Source organism: Lepidochelys kempii, chromosome 1 (assembly GCF_965140265.1).
Source record: "Lepidochelys kempii isolate rLepKem1 chromosome 1, rLepKem1.hap2, whole genome shotgun sequence".
Lineage (NCBI taxonomy): Eukaryota > Metazoa > Chordata > Testudines > Cheloniidae > Lepidochelys > Lepidochelys kempii.
In genome coordinates this window covers 112,331,909-112,348,285 of record NC_133256.1, presented here as the reverse complement: position 1 = coordinate 112,348,285, position 16,377 = coordinate 112,331,909, and the positions used below count along the sequence as shown (strand labels likewise).

General features: G+C 46.2%; 1 protein-coding gene and 1 long non-coding RNA gene across 9 annotated transcripts in view; one reads left to right on the top strand and one right to left on the bottom strand.

The window, feature by feature from the left end:
- The window catches only part of LIMS1 (LIM zinc finger domain containing 1), a 140,882-nt gene extending 125,222 nt beyond the window's left edge, over positions 1-15,660 (top strand). For 5 of the 8 annotated variants that reach the window (XM_073350961.1, XM_073350981.1, XM_073350971.1 and 2 more), the window contains 3 exons: positions 1,256-1,304; positions 5,126-5,201; positions 6,213-6,360. In XM_073350961.1, the coding sequence (XP_073207062.1) occupies positions 1,256-1,304; positions 5,126-5,201; positions 6,213-6,360 (273 nt within the window). Of the gene's footprint in view, positions 1-1,255; positions 1,305-5,125; positions 5,202-6,212; positions 6,361-14,490 lie in introns of those variants that run through there. The other 3 variants (XM_073351000.1, XM_073350930.1, XM_073350950.1) reach the window with 2 other exon arrangements.
- LOC140914062 (uncharacterized) overlaps positions 1-16,377 on the bottom strand; it is a 46,211-nt gene that overhangs the window by 26,983 nt on the left and 2,851 nt on the right. The window lies entirely within an intron of this gene.

Genomic DNA, 16,377 nt, shown 5'->3' with positions numbered 1-16,377 from the left:
GTGTCTTGAAAAGTAGTGTCCGTAGTATTGTAATTCCTTAAACGTTTTAACATATTTCTGCAAATGGTTCAAGTATTTAAAAACAAAACTATTAAAGACTTAACAAAACATTCAGTATATACTCGGCATTCAAATCCATAATTACTAATGACTGTAGGACTGTTGCCTGTGAACTTTGTAATATCTGCAAGGTCAGTGCACCTGTTCAGTGCTGCTAATGACACCCAACTTTTCCAAGAATCTAAGGAAAATTTGTCACTCAGTGTCTAGGGTTTAACACTAGGCCTTAGTTAATAGAGTGGCTTTCCTTACAGCTGGTACCGCACGATGATATGACTCTACATGAAGATATGCTGTGTAACCCAGCTTGACTCACTTTTTCTCCATCTAAGACTGCAAATACCAAATGCATTTGTCAGAGAACACCACCTAGTGACTATTTTCATTTTCATACATGGATTATAGTCAATGTTCCTTTCCCCTACAGACCCCTTTTTTATAGTCACTTAGATACCAAAGCAAGGAGCGTAGTTTAAACATACAAAAGATTTTTTGTGAGTGTATTCTGTTAACTGTTAAAATAAACTTGTTGCAACTATTTTAAACATGAGCGAACTGCAAAGTGTCACATGCACACACCTTTTGGCACTTAAAAAATGGGTAATAAGCTCCATAGTTCTATGGCATGTATTAATTACAGATTCCTGATTATTCAGTTTTGAAGGTTTGATGTTTGAAATGTTGATAGTATAGCTGTAAATAAGAAATGCCATAACACTACAGATGTTACATAAAATTTGGGCCAAAAGTAGAGTGGGAGGGTGGATGGGTGTGTACATAAAAATTGAAACTAAGCAACAGAAACAGCAAGGCATTGTTCTAGTCATGCAGGAGAACCTGAAAGTTCAAATTGACTAGAAACAAGTGATATACAAAAGTGAAACTGTCTAGCTTAATTTTCCAAGATGAAAGAAATGCAAAAAGGAAACAAAACATAATTAGTAGAGAAGAAAACATAAATTAAACATTATTTTTCATGTTTAATAATGAAGGGTCTTATTTGTAATGGGAATGGATAGGTGACTTTAGGGAAAAAAAGAATTAAGTAATTTGACAATAGGCATTCCTTTAATCTTACGGAGTTTGTCAGAAAAGTTGCTATGTCCATATGCGGAGTTGCAATTATTTTGTTTCTAAAATTCTACCCAGGGTAAGTTTTTAAAGTTAAAAATTCATATTTTCCCCCTATCTACAGCTGTTTGGTGATGTTTGTTTCCACTGTAATCGTGTGATTGAAGGAGATGGTAAGCATTTCTTAAATTGCATTTTTTTTTGTCACGTCACTTCAGTAGGAATCACTTACTAAAAGAGGTACCAAGGAAAGGGAAGACTAGTGTTGAATCCCTTTAGAAATGCTGATTCCCGTAATGCCTTTTTATAAATTCTTCAGAGTTTCTGTGAGTGAAATAAGAGAGTAAAACGGTAAGGCCCCAATCCTTTAGTGAGTTTTACACAGGCAGCTTCCTTTACATGTGTGGAGCCCCACTGACCTTAATAGACCTTGATGCAGGTACAATAATCTACATGCATGCACCTCATTACAGAATTAGGGCCTAAGGGCCTGATTTTTAAAGGTATTTAGGTGCCTAAAGAGGCAGATAGGTGCCTAGTGGGATTTTCAAAAACTCATAGGCACCTAATTTCCATGATTTTAATGGAAATTAGGCACCTAGGAGCTTTGAAATCCCACTAGGTTGCTATCTGCATCTTTAGGTACCTACATATTTTATTAAAAAAAAATAAAATCTGGCCTTAAGTCTGTAGAAGTGATGCTGTCACAAACGCTGCCAAAGGATTAGCATTCAGCAAAACAATTGTGTCTATAAAGACAATCCAGAAGCCCATTAACCTGGAGTGTGGCTGTTGACAACCAACTGGGACAGGATGGTAGAGAAAGCAGATAGTTTTGTATTGCCTCATATTAAATTAATACCTACCTTACAACAACACCTAGCTGAACCAATACCATGTACCAGTAATAGCACCAGCTAAACCAAAACCAGTAATCAAATGGGATAAGGCCCAGACACTTTAAAAGGACATCATGGATTATAATCATGACACTAAAGGATGAGCTCCAGATTCAGATGGTGTGATTTCCATATAGTTTCAAGTCTCCACTTTACCTATAAAACTACAATTTAGGAGTCTTCTTGAAGGAAATATTCTGCTCACCTTCATTAAAATCCTCCAAAAACAAATAAAAATCTGGTGAAACAGGTAACTTCAGCCTTGTATGATAACTAGGTACATGTTTCATATGTACACTATGTAATCTTGCTGCCTCATACTGTATGTTCTGGTTGCTAAACTGAGCAAATTGTAGTGTGTCATTTCATTGCCCTAGGGGTAATTTTTAATCATTGTTTTAAATTTATTCTATTATTCTACCAAAGAGGGAGGGATGAACATGCCAGGCAGCCAGTTAACTATAGCAGGATCTATATGGTTGTCTGCCTCAGAGGGATCATCTATGGAGCAATACATCAATTATCTATCTGATTAGGTTACCTCTGACAAACAGCAGAGTACCTTTCTCCAAAATGACACTTATTGGACAACTAGCATCCAGAAGTGCTTGCCCAACGGTGACAGCTACTATAATTGAACATGACTAGAGCTGTCTGACAATAATCAGTTTCATTCATAGTAGGCAATTGGGTTGCCAACCCTCCCGGTATCAGGCGCTATGTCCCGGAGGCTACTGCAGCCAAACTGGGAGATTTTGGCTCTAAAAGTCCGGTGGCGCAGCCCTGCCTGCCTGCCCTGGCCCTGTGTCGCTCCTGACAGTGGCCATCATGTTCCTGGGGGGCGGGGTGGGGAAGGGGGGCTCTGCGTGCTGCCCCCCCCCCAGCACTGGTTCCGCAGCTCCCATTGGCGGGGAACTGTGGCCAATGGGAGATGCGAGGGTGGCGTTTGCTGGCGCAGGCAGCACGTGGAGCCCTCTGCCCCCCTCCCCACCCTCTGGGGCTGCAGAAGATGTGCTGGCTGCTTCCGGGAGCGGCGCGGGGCCAGGGCAGGCACGGAGTCTGCCTTAGCCCTGCTGTGCCGCCGGCCAGAACCTGCACCCCTCACCTCCTCCTACACCCCAATCTCCTGGCCCAGCCCTGAGCCTTCTCCAGCACCCAGACTCCCTCCCAGAGCCTGCACCCCACATCCCCTTCTGCACCCCAACCCCTTGCCCCAGGCTCAGCCTGGAGCCCCCTCCCACACTCCAAACCCCTCTGCCCCAGCCCAGAGCCCGCACACCAACCCTTTGCTCGAGGCCAGTGAAAGTGAGTGAAGGTGGTGGATAGCAAGCGCAGGAAATAGGGAGGAATGGAGTGAGCGGGAAGGGGCGGGGCAAGGGTATTTGAGTTTTTGTGATTAGACAGTTGGCAACCCTAGTAGACAACCTTGGGTGCCTTTTTATAGTGGAGCAGCACCTGTTGATCTGAACTAAGAAGAGGAAATAGACCATTTTTTGGCCAGGGAAGAGGTAGAAGGTGTTGGGATCTTCATTTGAATATTCAAATGGACCAACACCAGAATTCAGCCAAAGATTTCTTTATTAATCCAAAGACTAAATTGGCTTTTATATGGTTATCTAAGTATCAGTTAGCTAAACTTCGTTTAGTAAACCTAACATGTACCCATATAACAGCTATCAGGCCTACAACAGGATTAGGCCCAGAATGCTCAAACCCATACTGGCTGGCTTCAGCTAAACAAGCAGGCACTAGCATGTGGCCCCACCTAGTCCCTTCCCTCTTTTATATCTTACAATGAACAGGCCTACATATCTGACGTCACTGAGTTTTAGGTATCCACTTTTGTCAAAACTGGTTAGAACAGGGGTGGGCAAACTATGGCCTGGGGGACGCATCCTGCCCTTCAGATGTTTTAATCTGGCCCTTGAGCTCCTGCCGGGTAGCGGGCTCTGCATGCTGCCTCCGCCTCAAGCGCTGCCACCGCAGCCAATGGGAGCTGCAGGGGCAGTGCCTGCAGATGGGGCGTGCGTAGAGCTCCTTGGCCACACCTCCATGTAGGAGCCAGAGGGGGACATGCCGCTGCTTCTGGGAGCTGCTTGAGGTAAATGCCACCCAGAGCCTGCATCCCTGACCCGCTCCAGCGCCCCAACCCCCTGCCCCAGCCCTGATCCCCCTACTGTCCCCCAAACCCCTCGCTCCCACCCTCCTACACCCCAGAGTCTGCACACCCAGCCAGAGCCCTGCCCTCTCTCCCCACCCCGCCACCCTCTGCCCCAGCCCAGAGCCCCATTCTGCACCCTGAACTCCTCATTTCTGGCTCCACCCAAGAGCCCGCACGCCCAGCCAGAGCCCTCACCCCCTCCCACACCCCAACTCCCAATTTCGTGAGCATTCATGTTCCACGATACAATTTCCATACCCAGATGTGGCCCTCGGGCCAAAAAGTTTCCCAACCCCTGGGTTGGAACTATGCTTGACCAGTTTGCTGGCAAATGCCCAGGAACTTCAAGGACTTCCCTCACAATACTTCACTCATCTCTATCACATCTGCAAAAGTCCCAGAAACTTCTTCTCCCATGAATCATTCCTTGCTAACAAAGGCTCTAAGTTTCATTTCTCTAAGTTTCATTTTGTTCTTTTTCCTAATAAAGCATGCTTTAGGAGGTGTCATTTCTTAATTCTCAGCAAGCCTATGTAAAGGAAGCAGAATCGAAAGAGATAATAAGGAAGAGGAAGTAGAGATTAACATAAACAAAGGGGGAAAGAAAGGCAATTTTGATTCGAGATCAAAATGGAGCTCTTCCAGAGCAGAGCTATCACAAAACAAAGAGCATAGCTAAAAGTTAAGCATCAGCATAAACACTGAAGTAATTTAGAGGCATCTATGCCTCCTACACAGTATATGTGTATGTCTCTCTCCTTGCCCTCACTTCATTTTCCTTATTATGGTCCATAATTTTATCCCTAGTTGAGAAACAAGTTTAAAAATAATCACCTTTTGCTGTATGTCTTATGAATGTGTGAATTTCAGAAGTTTTTAACAAATGCCTTTGTTTACTGAACTGCTAATATTGTCTTTTTCCCCCTCCCCCTAGTTGTCTCTGCTCTGAATAAGGCATGGTGTGTGAACTGTTTCGCTTGTTCCACTTGCAACACTAAGTTAACACTCAAGTAAGTTTTTCAGATAGTTTAAGAAGATGGAAAATAGTTATGATCTCTTCAGAACAGATCAATAGTCACCTTTCAAGCACAGCTGTTATAGTCATAGTTTAACTGTAATGGTATAGAACAAGGGTCTCAAACTCATGGCCCGCAGGTCATCTGCGACCTGCAAACCTCCCCAATGTGGCCTGCGGGGCTCCAGCAGTTTTGGGGCCGGGTCTCTCCCTTGGCCCCACCTGCCGCCCCCGGGCGCTCCCCCTCCCCAGGCGATTTACAATGGCCCGGGGCCCCGGCAGTGCAGCAGAGCTGAGCGGAGTCTGCCAGCCCCTCCCTGCGGCCCCGGGGTGGGGCGGGGCTGTGCCTCTGTGCGCTGCCCCCACCCCAAGCGCCCCTGCGGCCAGTGAGAAGCTGCGGGGGTGGTGCCTGGGGGCAGCAGAGCGTGGAGGCCCCCCAGCCCGCTCCGCCTTGGAGCCCCAGGTAAGTGCTGCACCTCCCGATCCCCGCCCAGAGCTGCACCCCCACCCCCTGCGTCAGCCCAGAGCCTGCACCTAGCACCCAAACTCTATCCCAGAGCCTGTACCCCAGACCCTCTCTCCCACCCAAACTCCCTCTCAGAGCCCAATCTCTCACCCCTTCTACACCCAAACTCCCTCCCAGAGCCTTCACCCCAATCCCCTACCCCAGACCTCCTCCCCCACCCAAACTCCCTCCCAGAGCCTTAGGCAGGTGGGGGGCAGAGTTTTTTTTGGGGGGGGGGGGCGGGTTCTGGGCGGCATGAGTGACATTATTGGCCTGCTGGGAGGATCTGAAGACTGGCCCTAAGGTAAATTGAGCTTGAGACCCCTGGTATAGAACATTTATAGACAACTTCTTGTAAATGATATATGTGTTTGTTCCTGTTGCTCCATTTACTACTTTAAAATCTATTTTTTCTTTGTGTTCAATTCTTCTTTCAGCTATGACTTACTCTTAAACCTTTTCCTGTTCTTTCCACTGTTTTCCTCTGTGTCTTATCTAAAGGGATAAGTTTGTTGAAATTGATCTAAAACCTGTCTGCAAACACTGTTATGAGAAAATGCCAGAAGAATTTAAACGTCGACTTGCCAAACGGGAGCGAGAAGCAAAGGATAAAGACAAGCTGAAAAAGAAAAAGCCAATCTGTTTGTAAACTTTTCTTTTCCTCCTATCACAATCTCTGCTCTTTTCTTCTTTGGTCAGTGTTTAGGACCTGTATTTTTCTTTTAGTTTTCTGCATGTGTTTGTGATAATCAAAGACAGAACAACTATTAATTTACACATATCTATGATTTGAAATTTTGAACACTACATTTTAATATGTTAAGTTTAGGCCATTGTGCTCAGAAATTGAGCTTGAAAGGTTTCTTAAATCGCAAAATTCATAAATTTTGGACTTCTTGAAGAAAAATTCTCACCTTGCTGAACAGACTGTTTTAGACCACTGTGTAGCTATGATTTCATTCCAGCTTCCCAAATTGCATAAATTTTGTGCATATAGTTAATTACATATGCCAGTAGGCATTTGTGTGCATGCAGGCTGAATAGTTAGCTGTCCACCTGCCTATCTGCATGCTCAAATGCAGGATTATGTTTAGAAAACTTGTGGATGCAGATTTAGAAGCTAGTTTTGGAAACCTGATAGTTTTGAAATTCCACTTTTAGTCAATGCCTTGTGCTTCCATTTTAACAGTCTACAAAATGGTTTTTAAGCTAATATAAAATGTCAGTCCCTGAAAACAATATTGCATGCTGAGTACATTTTTTTGTTTTGAGACTTTTTCTCTAACATTAACATTTTACTGCATTTTTAAATTACTGTATCATAACAGCACTCAATTAGACATATAACCATAATTCAGTAGCAGAGATGGGACTATGTGAATCCACATATTCTTCTTTGAGTGCTTGCTAATGTCCATTCTATTGTAAGTGTGCGCACGCCCTTGTGTGCAGCCGTTGGAAACTTTTGCCTTAGCGGTACCCGTAGGGCTGGCTGTGCCGCCCTCTGGAGTGCCGACTCATGGTGCAGTATATCAGGCGCTGCCGGCCCTGCGCCTTCTCAGCTCCTTCTTACTGACCATGGTGGTTAATCGGAGCACCTCTGACCCTTGCTTCGCAAGTGATCAGCAGTTTTCTTCATCTGTTTAGCCTTGTGCTTCTCTGTAAATAGTTTTAAGCGTTGTTAGTTAGTCGTTAAGTCCCCATTAAGTGTTTAGTTAGATAGTGTCCCAGCGGAAACTTGGCCCCCGGAGAGCATGCCCCAATCTCCAGGTTTCAAGCCCTGCTCATCCTGTAACAGGCCTGTGCCTGTCAGTGACCCTCACGAGCTGTTTACAGTGCCTTGGGAAAACCCATATAAAGAAGCACTGTCATATCTGCCAGAACTTTCATCCACGGACTCAGAAGGAGCATGATATCTGCCTCAGGGCCCTTCTGATGCAGGCTGCCCTGCGTCCAGCTTCAGAGCCAGTGCAGCCTGAACTGGCACCCAGTGCTTCCACTTCGGTGCGTAGCACACTTCTGGCACCAGGGTCCTTCCAGCACCAATCCCCGTCACCAATGCCAAAGAAAAAACCTAAGACCACAGCACCGGCCAAGACCGACCAAGGGGTTCCGGGTAAGGAACCCTGTTCGTGCCTTCTGTCCACTCCGGACCCGTTGAAGGGTTCGGCCACGGGGGGGTTCCTCCCCCAGAAAGGACCCGCCACTGACTCCAGGGAGCGGTAAAGGGCCTAAGCAAATGGCACAACTGGCCCCCTCCAAGGGCCTGGCACTGGGAGAGTCCACAGTGCCTCCTCTGTGTGTGGAAAGGACCCAGCTAGGGCTTCCCGTGAGGGCAAGATCGCCAGAAAGGCCTCACACAAATCAGGTGAGTGCTGCTGATCTCCAGAGCCAAGACAGAGTCAGAAGCTGCCACATTCTTGGTCTCCACGTCAGCCTAGGTCTCCAGCTAGCCACTACAAGTTACAGGCACCGTGCTCTCTATCTCCGTTGTCGCGTCGAGATTCACCCAGGTGTCGTCGATCACCCCAGTACCAGTCCTCATCCCGCTATCAGTCACCATCTCCAAGACCTTGAGGGCACTCCCCAACACGATGTCACTTCCCCTACCCCCGGCATCAGTCAGACTGGTCCTGGCACCGGTCTCCAGCAGCAACCATGAGACGTCAGACTCAAGCCTCCACAGCCCCACCCTGGTCGCTGGAGGGAGATGAATTTTCAGGCTCAGAGGCGCAATTCAGTCCCTCGCCCAGACAGCGTGAGTGGGCTCCGGAAGGCGCATCAGCAACATCGGTGCCGACCTGGCGCGAAAGCCAGTGGCCGACCCAATGGCTGAATTGGAACACATGGGGCATTCCTATCATGCCGGTGCCCCACTCCCACCAGACCTCAGTTGCAGCATCAGAAAGACCACAGGCGGCACTCCTGGCACTTGCAGCACCGGGCTCGGTGCAGGACGTTCCAGCTACCACCTCATATGAGAAGCCAGTACCCACCCCAAGGCCTCCCTCCCCACGTAGACGGAGACGCCACCGAGGCCCCCCCAGCCACCCAGTCATCTTTCTCCTCCCCGGATGAAGCGGTAGCGGCACTGTCTAGAGGTAGCCCACTGGACAATTTCCACAAGCATCGGGCTTTGCTCCGCAGGGTGGCTGCTAACTTGGGCCTTAAAGTGGAGGAGATTGAGGAGCAGATGAATATGCTTTTTAACGTGCTCTCTGCGGCCGCCCCAACCCGGGTCACGCTCCCAATTCACGAAGGGGTGAATATTGCCAAGGCCATCTGGCAGACCCCGTTCTCCATCCCGCCCACCTCGAAAAGGATGGAAAAGAAGTACTTCATTCCTGCAAAGGGGTTCGAGTACTTATATACTCATCTGCCACCAGGTTCGTTGGTCGTGTTGGCAGCCAATGAGCAGGACAAACACGGGCCCACCAGTTCAACCCCTAAGAATAAAGAGGCGAAAAGACTAGTCTTATTTGGCCAAAAGATTTTTTCTATGGCTAGGCTCCAGTTTCGGGTGGCAAATCACTAGGCCCTCTTGGGCTGCTACAGTTTTAACTTGTGGGGCTCTCTCCTCAAGTTCAAGGACTCCATGTCCCTGGAAGCAGCCCAGAAATTCTCCATCCTGGTCGAGGAAGGGACCGTGGCTGCTCAGTCCTCTTGCCAGATGGCCTGGGATACCACCGATTCAGCTGCCCTAGTGGTTGCCTCAGTGGTGGTCATGCGGCGCAGCTCCTGGCTCCAGACCTCCGGCCTGTCCCAAGAGATGCAGGCCTCAATCCAGGACCTTCCGTTTGACGGTGTCGGCCCGGTTTCTGATCAAACGGATGTGCGTCTGCATGACCTGTCCTACAGGACACAAAGGTGACCCTCTGCTCCCTGGGAATGCCCATGTTTCAGTTGTCTAGGCAGCTGTTCCGGCCTCCCTCACCTCCTAGGCAGTGGCAACCTCGGCAGGGGCCTACAAGGAAAAGAGACACTGTGTTCAACCGCTGCCGCCCTTCATCGTCCCAATCTCCTGCACAGCCTGGCCTGGCAAAACACCAGGGGGGCCAGAAGAGCTCATTTTGAGGGTGCGCTCGGGAGCGACACACCAGCCAACTGCCTGGATTCTTTCTGCCCCTTCCTTGACCACCTTTTCTCTGACCACTTGGCCTGGTCATGGGTTACCTTGGACCATTGGGTCCTGGACATAGTGGCTCGGGGCTACACACTGCAATTTTTGGCCACCCCTCGTTCCGCCCCCTCCCCCGCACTTCCCTATCCCTCTTCAGGGACCCTTCTCACAAGCAGCTCCTCGTTCAGGAGGTTGAGAACCTCCTACACTTGGGGGTTGTGGAGGAAGTTCCTCGGGATATGCAAGGAACAGGATTCTACTCCCGCTGCATCCTAATCCTGCAGGCAAATGGGAGGCTCAGATCCATTTTGGACCTGCGGGGCCTCAACAAGTCTCTGTTGAAGTTCCACGTGGTATCCCTGGCTTCCATCATCCCTTCTCTGGATCCAGGGGTCTGGTACACCGCTCTCGACTTAAAAGACACTTATTTTCATATCTCTATTTTCCTGGGACACAGACATTTCCTGCACTTTATAGTGGCAGGGCGCCACTTCCAGTTTACGGCGCTGCCCTTTGACCTGTCCTCGGCCCCCAGGGTGTTCACGTAATGCATGGCGTCGGTGGCAGCTTAACTGAGGTGTCGAGGGGTCCAGATCTTCCCATATCTTGATAATGGCTTATCAAGGGCAGGCCTTCGGAGGAGGTCCAGAGGAGGCTCGATCTGGTGCGCTCCACCTGCAACGATATGGGTCTCCTAATAAACAGAATAATCCATGTTAGCACCAGTTCAACTCATAGAGTTCATCTGTGCAGTTCTCAACTCAAGGCAGGCCAGGGCATTCCTGCCGGAAGTGCATTTTCAAACCATGTCAGACCTGATCGCTCACATACAGAGCCAACCGCTCACTATAACCCACATGTGCCTGCAACTGATGGGCCACATGCAAGTACATGGTAAGCCATGCCTGGCTTCATCTGAGGCCCCCACAAATGTTACTGGCCTCAGTCTACATTCCCAGTAGGCACCCCCTGGACTGAGTGGTCCTGGTGCTGAGTCGTGTCCTCTCACTGCTCGACTGGTGGTGGGATCCCAGGTTGGTGCTGCGGGCAGACCCTTTTGCAACCCCATCACCCTTGCTCACCTTGGTTTCAGACGCCTCAGACCTGGGCTGGGGGGCCATTGGCTGCAACATGACCTAGCCTTTCATATCAATTTCAGGGAACTCAGAGCGGTTCACCTGGCATGTTAGGCTTTCCTGCCAGGTCTATGGCCCTCTGTTAGGAAGTGCTGAGCCTTTGGGACTTTTGTGTGTGGCAGGACATTCATTTGGTGGCCACCCACCTGCCCAGTACCAAGAACATCCTGGTGGATTGCCTCAGCAGGACCTTCTTGTCTCACCACGAATGGTCGTTCTACTCGGAGGTGGACAGCCTAGTCTTCTGAAGGTGGGGACTCCCCAGGTGGACCTGTTCATGTCCAGACAGAACAGGAAGTGCCACATGTTCTGTTCTCTGCATAGCAGGGACAGGGGCTCCCTGTGAGACGCCTTCCTGATCCCATGGTCGGGAGCACTTATGTACGCCTTCCTGCCGGTGCCACTGATCCACAAGGTCCTGCTCAAGGTGAAGTGAGACAAAGCTTCAGTCATCCTCATAGCCTCGGTGTGACCTCGGCAGCACTGGTTTGCCATGTTCCTGAGCCTTTCGGCGGCCACCCAATTACAGCTGCCTCTTCGGCCGGACCTACTGTCCCAGAACCATGGCAGTCTGCTGCACCCAAACCTGGCGGCACTGCACCCAACAGCCTGGTTTCTGCAGGGAGGAGCGGCCGTGTTCTGCCAGTGTCCATCAGGTCTTGCTGGGCAGCAGGAAGCCCCCCACTACGACTACCTATGTATCAAAATGGAAGCGGTTCCTGTGTTGGGCCACAGATTGCCATATCCTGCAGGATGTCCTGGACTATTTACTACACCTAAAGCTCCAGAACCTGTCGCTGTCCTTGATCAAGGTGCACCTGGTGGCTATTTCAACTTTCCACTCTCCGTTTCAAGGCAGGTCGGTCTTCACACATCCCATGACAGCACAGTTTCTGAAAGGTCTGGATTGCCTTTACCCGCATGTCCGCGACCCGGTCCCTTCTTGGGACCCGAACCTTGTGCTTTCCAGGCTCACAGTGCCTGCCTTTGAGCCCCTGGCTTCCTGCTTCCTTCTGCTTTTATCCTGGAATGTCTCCTTGTTGGTCACTATAACTTCAGCCTGTAGGGTGTCTGAGATCATGGCACTCACGTCCGAGTCCCCATATACCAGGGGTTCTCTAACTGGGGGTCGGGACCCCTCAGGGGGTCATGAGGTTATTACCTGAGGAGTCGTGAGCTGTCAGCCTCCAACCTAACCCCCACTTTTCCTCCAGCATTTATAATGGTGTTAAATACATAAAAATGTGTTTTTAATTTATAAGGGGGGGGGGGTCGCACTCAGAGGCTTGCTATGTGAAAGGGGTCACCAATACAAAAGTTTGAGAACCACTGCCATATACGATCTTCTATAAGGACAAGGTCCATCTGCGTCCACACCTGGCCTTTCTGCCCAAGGTCGACTCCCAGTTCCACGCAAGTCAGGACATATATCTTCCGGTCCTTTGCCCGAAGCCTCATGCAAGGGATGAGGAATGCAGGCTGCACACCTTGGACGTTAGGGGAGCTCTGGCCTTCTACATAGAGAGAATGAAGCTAATCCGTAAGTCTCCGCAGCTGTTTGTTGCTGTCACGGACCAAGTGAAGGGTTGTGCAGTATCCACCCAGAGGATCTCGTCCTGGATCATGGCTTGTATCCGCTACTGCTGTGAGCTGGCGAAGATGCCCCCACCACCAATTGTGACGGCCCACTTCGCTAGAGCACAGACCTTGGCGGCGGCCTTCCTCAATCAGGTGCTGATCCAAGAAATTTGCCATGCCGCATCTGGTTGTACATCCACGCTTTTGCCTTGCACTATGCGCTGATCCAGCAGGCTCAGGCTGATGCTAGTTTCGACAGTACCACAATCTGCAAGACTCTGAACTTCAAGCCCAACTCCTGGGATTCTGCTTGTAAGTCTCCTACAATGGAATCAACATGAACAAGCACTCGATAAAGAAAAAAACGATTATCCATCGTTTTGTAACTGTTGTTCTTCGAGATGTGTTGCTCATGTCCATTCTATTACCCGTCTCCTGATCCTCTTTCGGAGTTTTCGACAAGAAGGAACCGAGAGGGCTCAGGGCCAGCGGCACCTGATATACTGCACCATGAGGGTGCCAAAGCCGGCCCTGTGGGTACCCGCTACGGCAAAAGTTTACGACGGCTGCGCACATGTGCGGGTGCACACCTACAATGGAATGGACATGAGCAACACACCTCGAAGAACAACTGTTACAAAAAGGTGGTAACTGGTTTTTGCTAACTCTGTCAAGATGCCCTCTGAATAGTAATTGACTTGTTTTTCACAGTTCATACAGAGTTTATATTTTGTTTTTTGGAGTTCTCCAAAAGTTCTCTAAAATGAGAAGGTTTTTGATTTTTTAAAATAAAGTTTATAATTCACATTGGACTGAGTCTCCTGTTACAATCCATCATATTGCTGCAAAGTGACATTGAAATTAACAGCTCCTGGAATCCCATGGGAGATCAGAAAATCATGTCCAATATGTATTGATAAACAGAAGAGTTTTACTGTTTAAATATTGAAAAGACTTGTTAAAATATCAGACACAGTCAACTTGAAAATTACTTTTCCAGCTGAAAATTTAGTATGTATTGTTTTAAGTAACTCGAGAGATTACTACAATTGAAAGAAATTAAATAGCATTTTATTTTTCTGTTTTTCCAGTTTGTTTATTGTGCATTTGATAGCAGTTAGTTTTATTGTTTTGTTGATATAGTGGCACTTCCTGTCTCATGGGCAAACTGGCTCATAACTGCCTTCTGCAGGAATTCTTCCGTTTTCCTCTGCAGCAGCTAGTACTCGCAACTGTCAGAGACAGGATACTTATATATGGCCACTGCTCTGATCCAGTATGGAAATTCATAGCATCTTCTGCCTAACAGTTCTTGCCTATACCCACATCAGATATCTGTAGGTCCTTAAGGCTGGGTGTCCACAGACTTCTGAAAATATAGCGTGTATCTTTACTGTTAGGTTTACAATTCAGTGGTTGCACAACACACAGTATTGCATAAAACAATTTTCCTCAGTAGCCAAAAGTTCTCTATTTGTTTTCCTGTACAGCTGTTTCTTTCACTTCAGCTATTTACTTTCAGGTCTCTTTCACATAAATATTGATTATATGTGCAAGGATTGGCCATCTCAATTTTTCAAAACTCAAATCTGTCACCGTTAGCAAATTCACTTGTACTTAACCTGCCAGGGCTAAAAAATAAATAAACACATATCAAAAGTCTCTCCTGAATTTGGGTTTCCCCTCTTGAAAGTTGGCACCCAGTGACAAAGCTGGGCAGTGCTAATAACAAGTATAATTGTATGTAACATAAAAAATAGATTCAAGTATACATCTATATTTGTTGTCTTGCTATGTCATTTATAATCTTAACTCCATGTATATATTGAGCAAAAATACTGAAAAAGCATTATTTTGCTGCCTGTACTATGTCAATATGACATGCTACAAGTACTCTTTGAAATCTCTTTCACAAAAGATATTTTTCCTTTTTTATCATTTGTAGGAACAAATTTGTTGAATTTGATATGAAGCCTGTCTGCAAGAAATGTTATGAGAAGTTTCCTCTGGAGTTGAAAAAAAGACTGAAGAAACTAGCTGAAACTTTAGGGAGGAAGTAAAGCCTCCTTCTAATCCTCCTGTGCAAAAATGAGAAAAAATTACAGATATTACTTGACTTTTATTTTATTTTTCTTTGAGGCTTGCAATCAGCAATACGTACGCAAAGAAAATGAGTTTTCTTGATGCATGACTACCTTCATACTAAAGTACTTTCCTCTTATCGCCCGCAAAAATGCATCTAAAAACCCTCTACATTTTATATAAACCTCATAACTAGCAAAAACAAAATATATCTTCAATTCTGTATTTGACATTTACATTTATACATATTTGTTGATATGTAGATTGTACTTGCATAGTAAATTGCGGATACAAATTCATGTTAAACTCTTACGTCTCTGGTACTGCAGTTGGATCTGCCTTGTACCCAGATTTCAGTGGGATTCTGTGCAGACATAAGATCTGCTTGTGCATATCCTGCAGTGACTTAACAGATGAGCCTAGCTTTCTGTACACAAATAGTGCCGTTGAAGTTAATGGTAATACTTGTGCATAGAATTAAGCACATTTGTAAGTCATGAAGTGACTGTAGCATCACTTTTTATGGAACTATTTGTTTTTAGATTCAGATCCATGTAGTCATTATGAAGCCTTATTTTAAATGTATCTGAAGAAAGTCAAACTTCTAAGTGCAACCACTGCAAAAGTGTAGTGCCTTTAATAGATAAATCTTACATAATTAATCTTTGTATATCAGACTTAAAAGTTGTAATGAAAATATAGAAAACTTATTCCTGTTGCAAGAAATATGCATATTCAGAGCTACCTGAATTTTGCTATGTTCCGTTCAAAATAATCCAGTAACATTCATGAGTGTTTTTGTATTTTACTTACATTTTGTGCCTTATTCTTCTGTATCTTTTACAACAGTATTCAAAAACACTGATGCATTAAATATATATACAGTTTTATTTTTATTTTATATTTTTATGCAGAAAACATATACCAGGTATTATAAGAGATAATATGCTTTAACTACTTCAGCTCTATAGAATGTATGAAGTTTGTTCGTTTTGTTTTTACGAATTTGAAAACACCTGAATTTTAAAAAATACATTATTTTGCTTCTAGACTCAATTAATTTTTTTTAATAGTACATGAAATAATTCTCGCTCATCTCTGAATGTTACTTTTACACCAGTGAGTGTCTGTATAAACAGTCTATCCTGGAAGGTGCTGAGCACCTTCAACTTTTGTGTCAGTCTTGAAGAACTGGGTCCAAACTGATCAGAATTCCCTATAACATACTTCTAAGTCTTATGCTATTCATTTGTAATCATAAAGAATCTAGGGTTTTTTCCCTTCCTCTATAAAGGTGCAGTAGTTTGGCAAACTTGTTTAACAAAATTAATAAACCTTTTTTTCCTTTACTATAGCAATCTAAACAGATTGTATAGGATTATACTCTACCAACTAAAGTCTCATTTCATATCTTCAAGAAAAAATATCCCTTAGTTGGTTTAAATGGTAAGCTTCCCAGTGTGATTAATAAAGGTTATAGAATATAACTTGTCTGACTTTTTCTTAAAGGAATGTTTGGTTGTGGAGGTGAGAGACCCCGTATATGTTCTCTTTGCCTTACTAGTGCTACACACCGAAACTGACTCCATAGTTAAGGCTGTATTTCCCTTACTGTACTTTTCCCTTAAAGCAGAACTACAGTCCCTCTATTTCCCACTTTAATAAATTAATTTAGCTTTTAAATTTCAGATACCGTTCAGTGGATAGTTGAATCGTCTAGGAAATGTTCCAAATAAAATACTTGCTAACT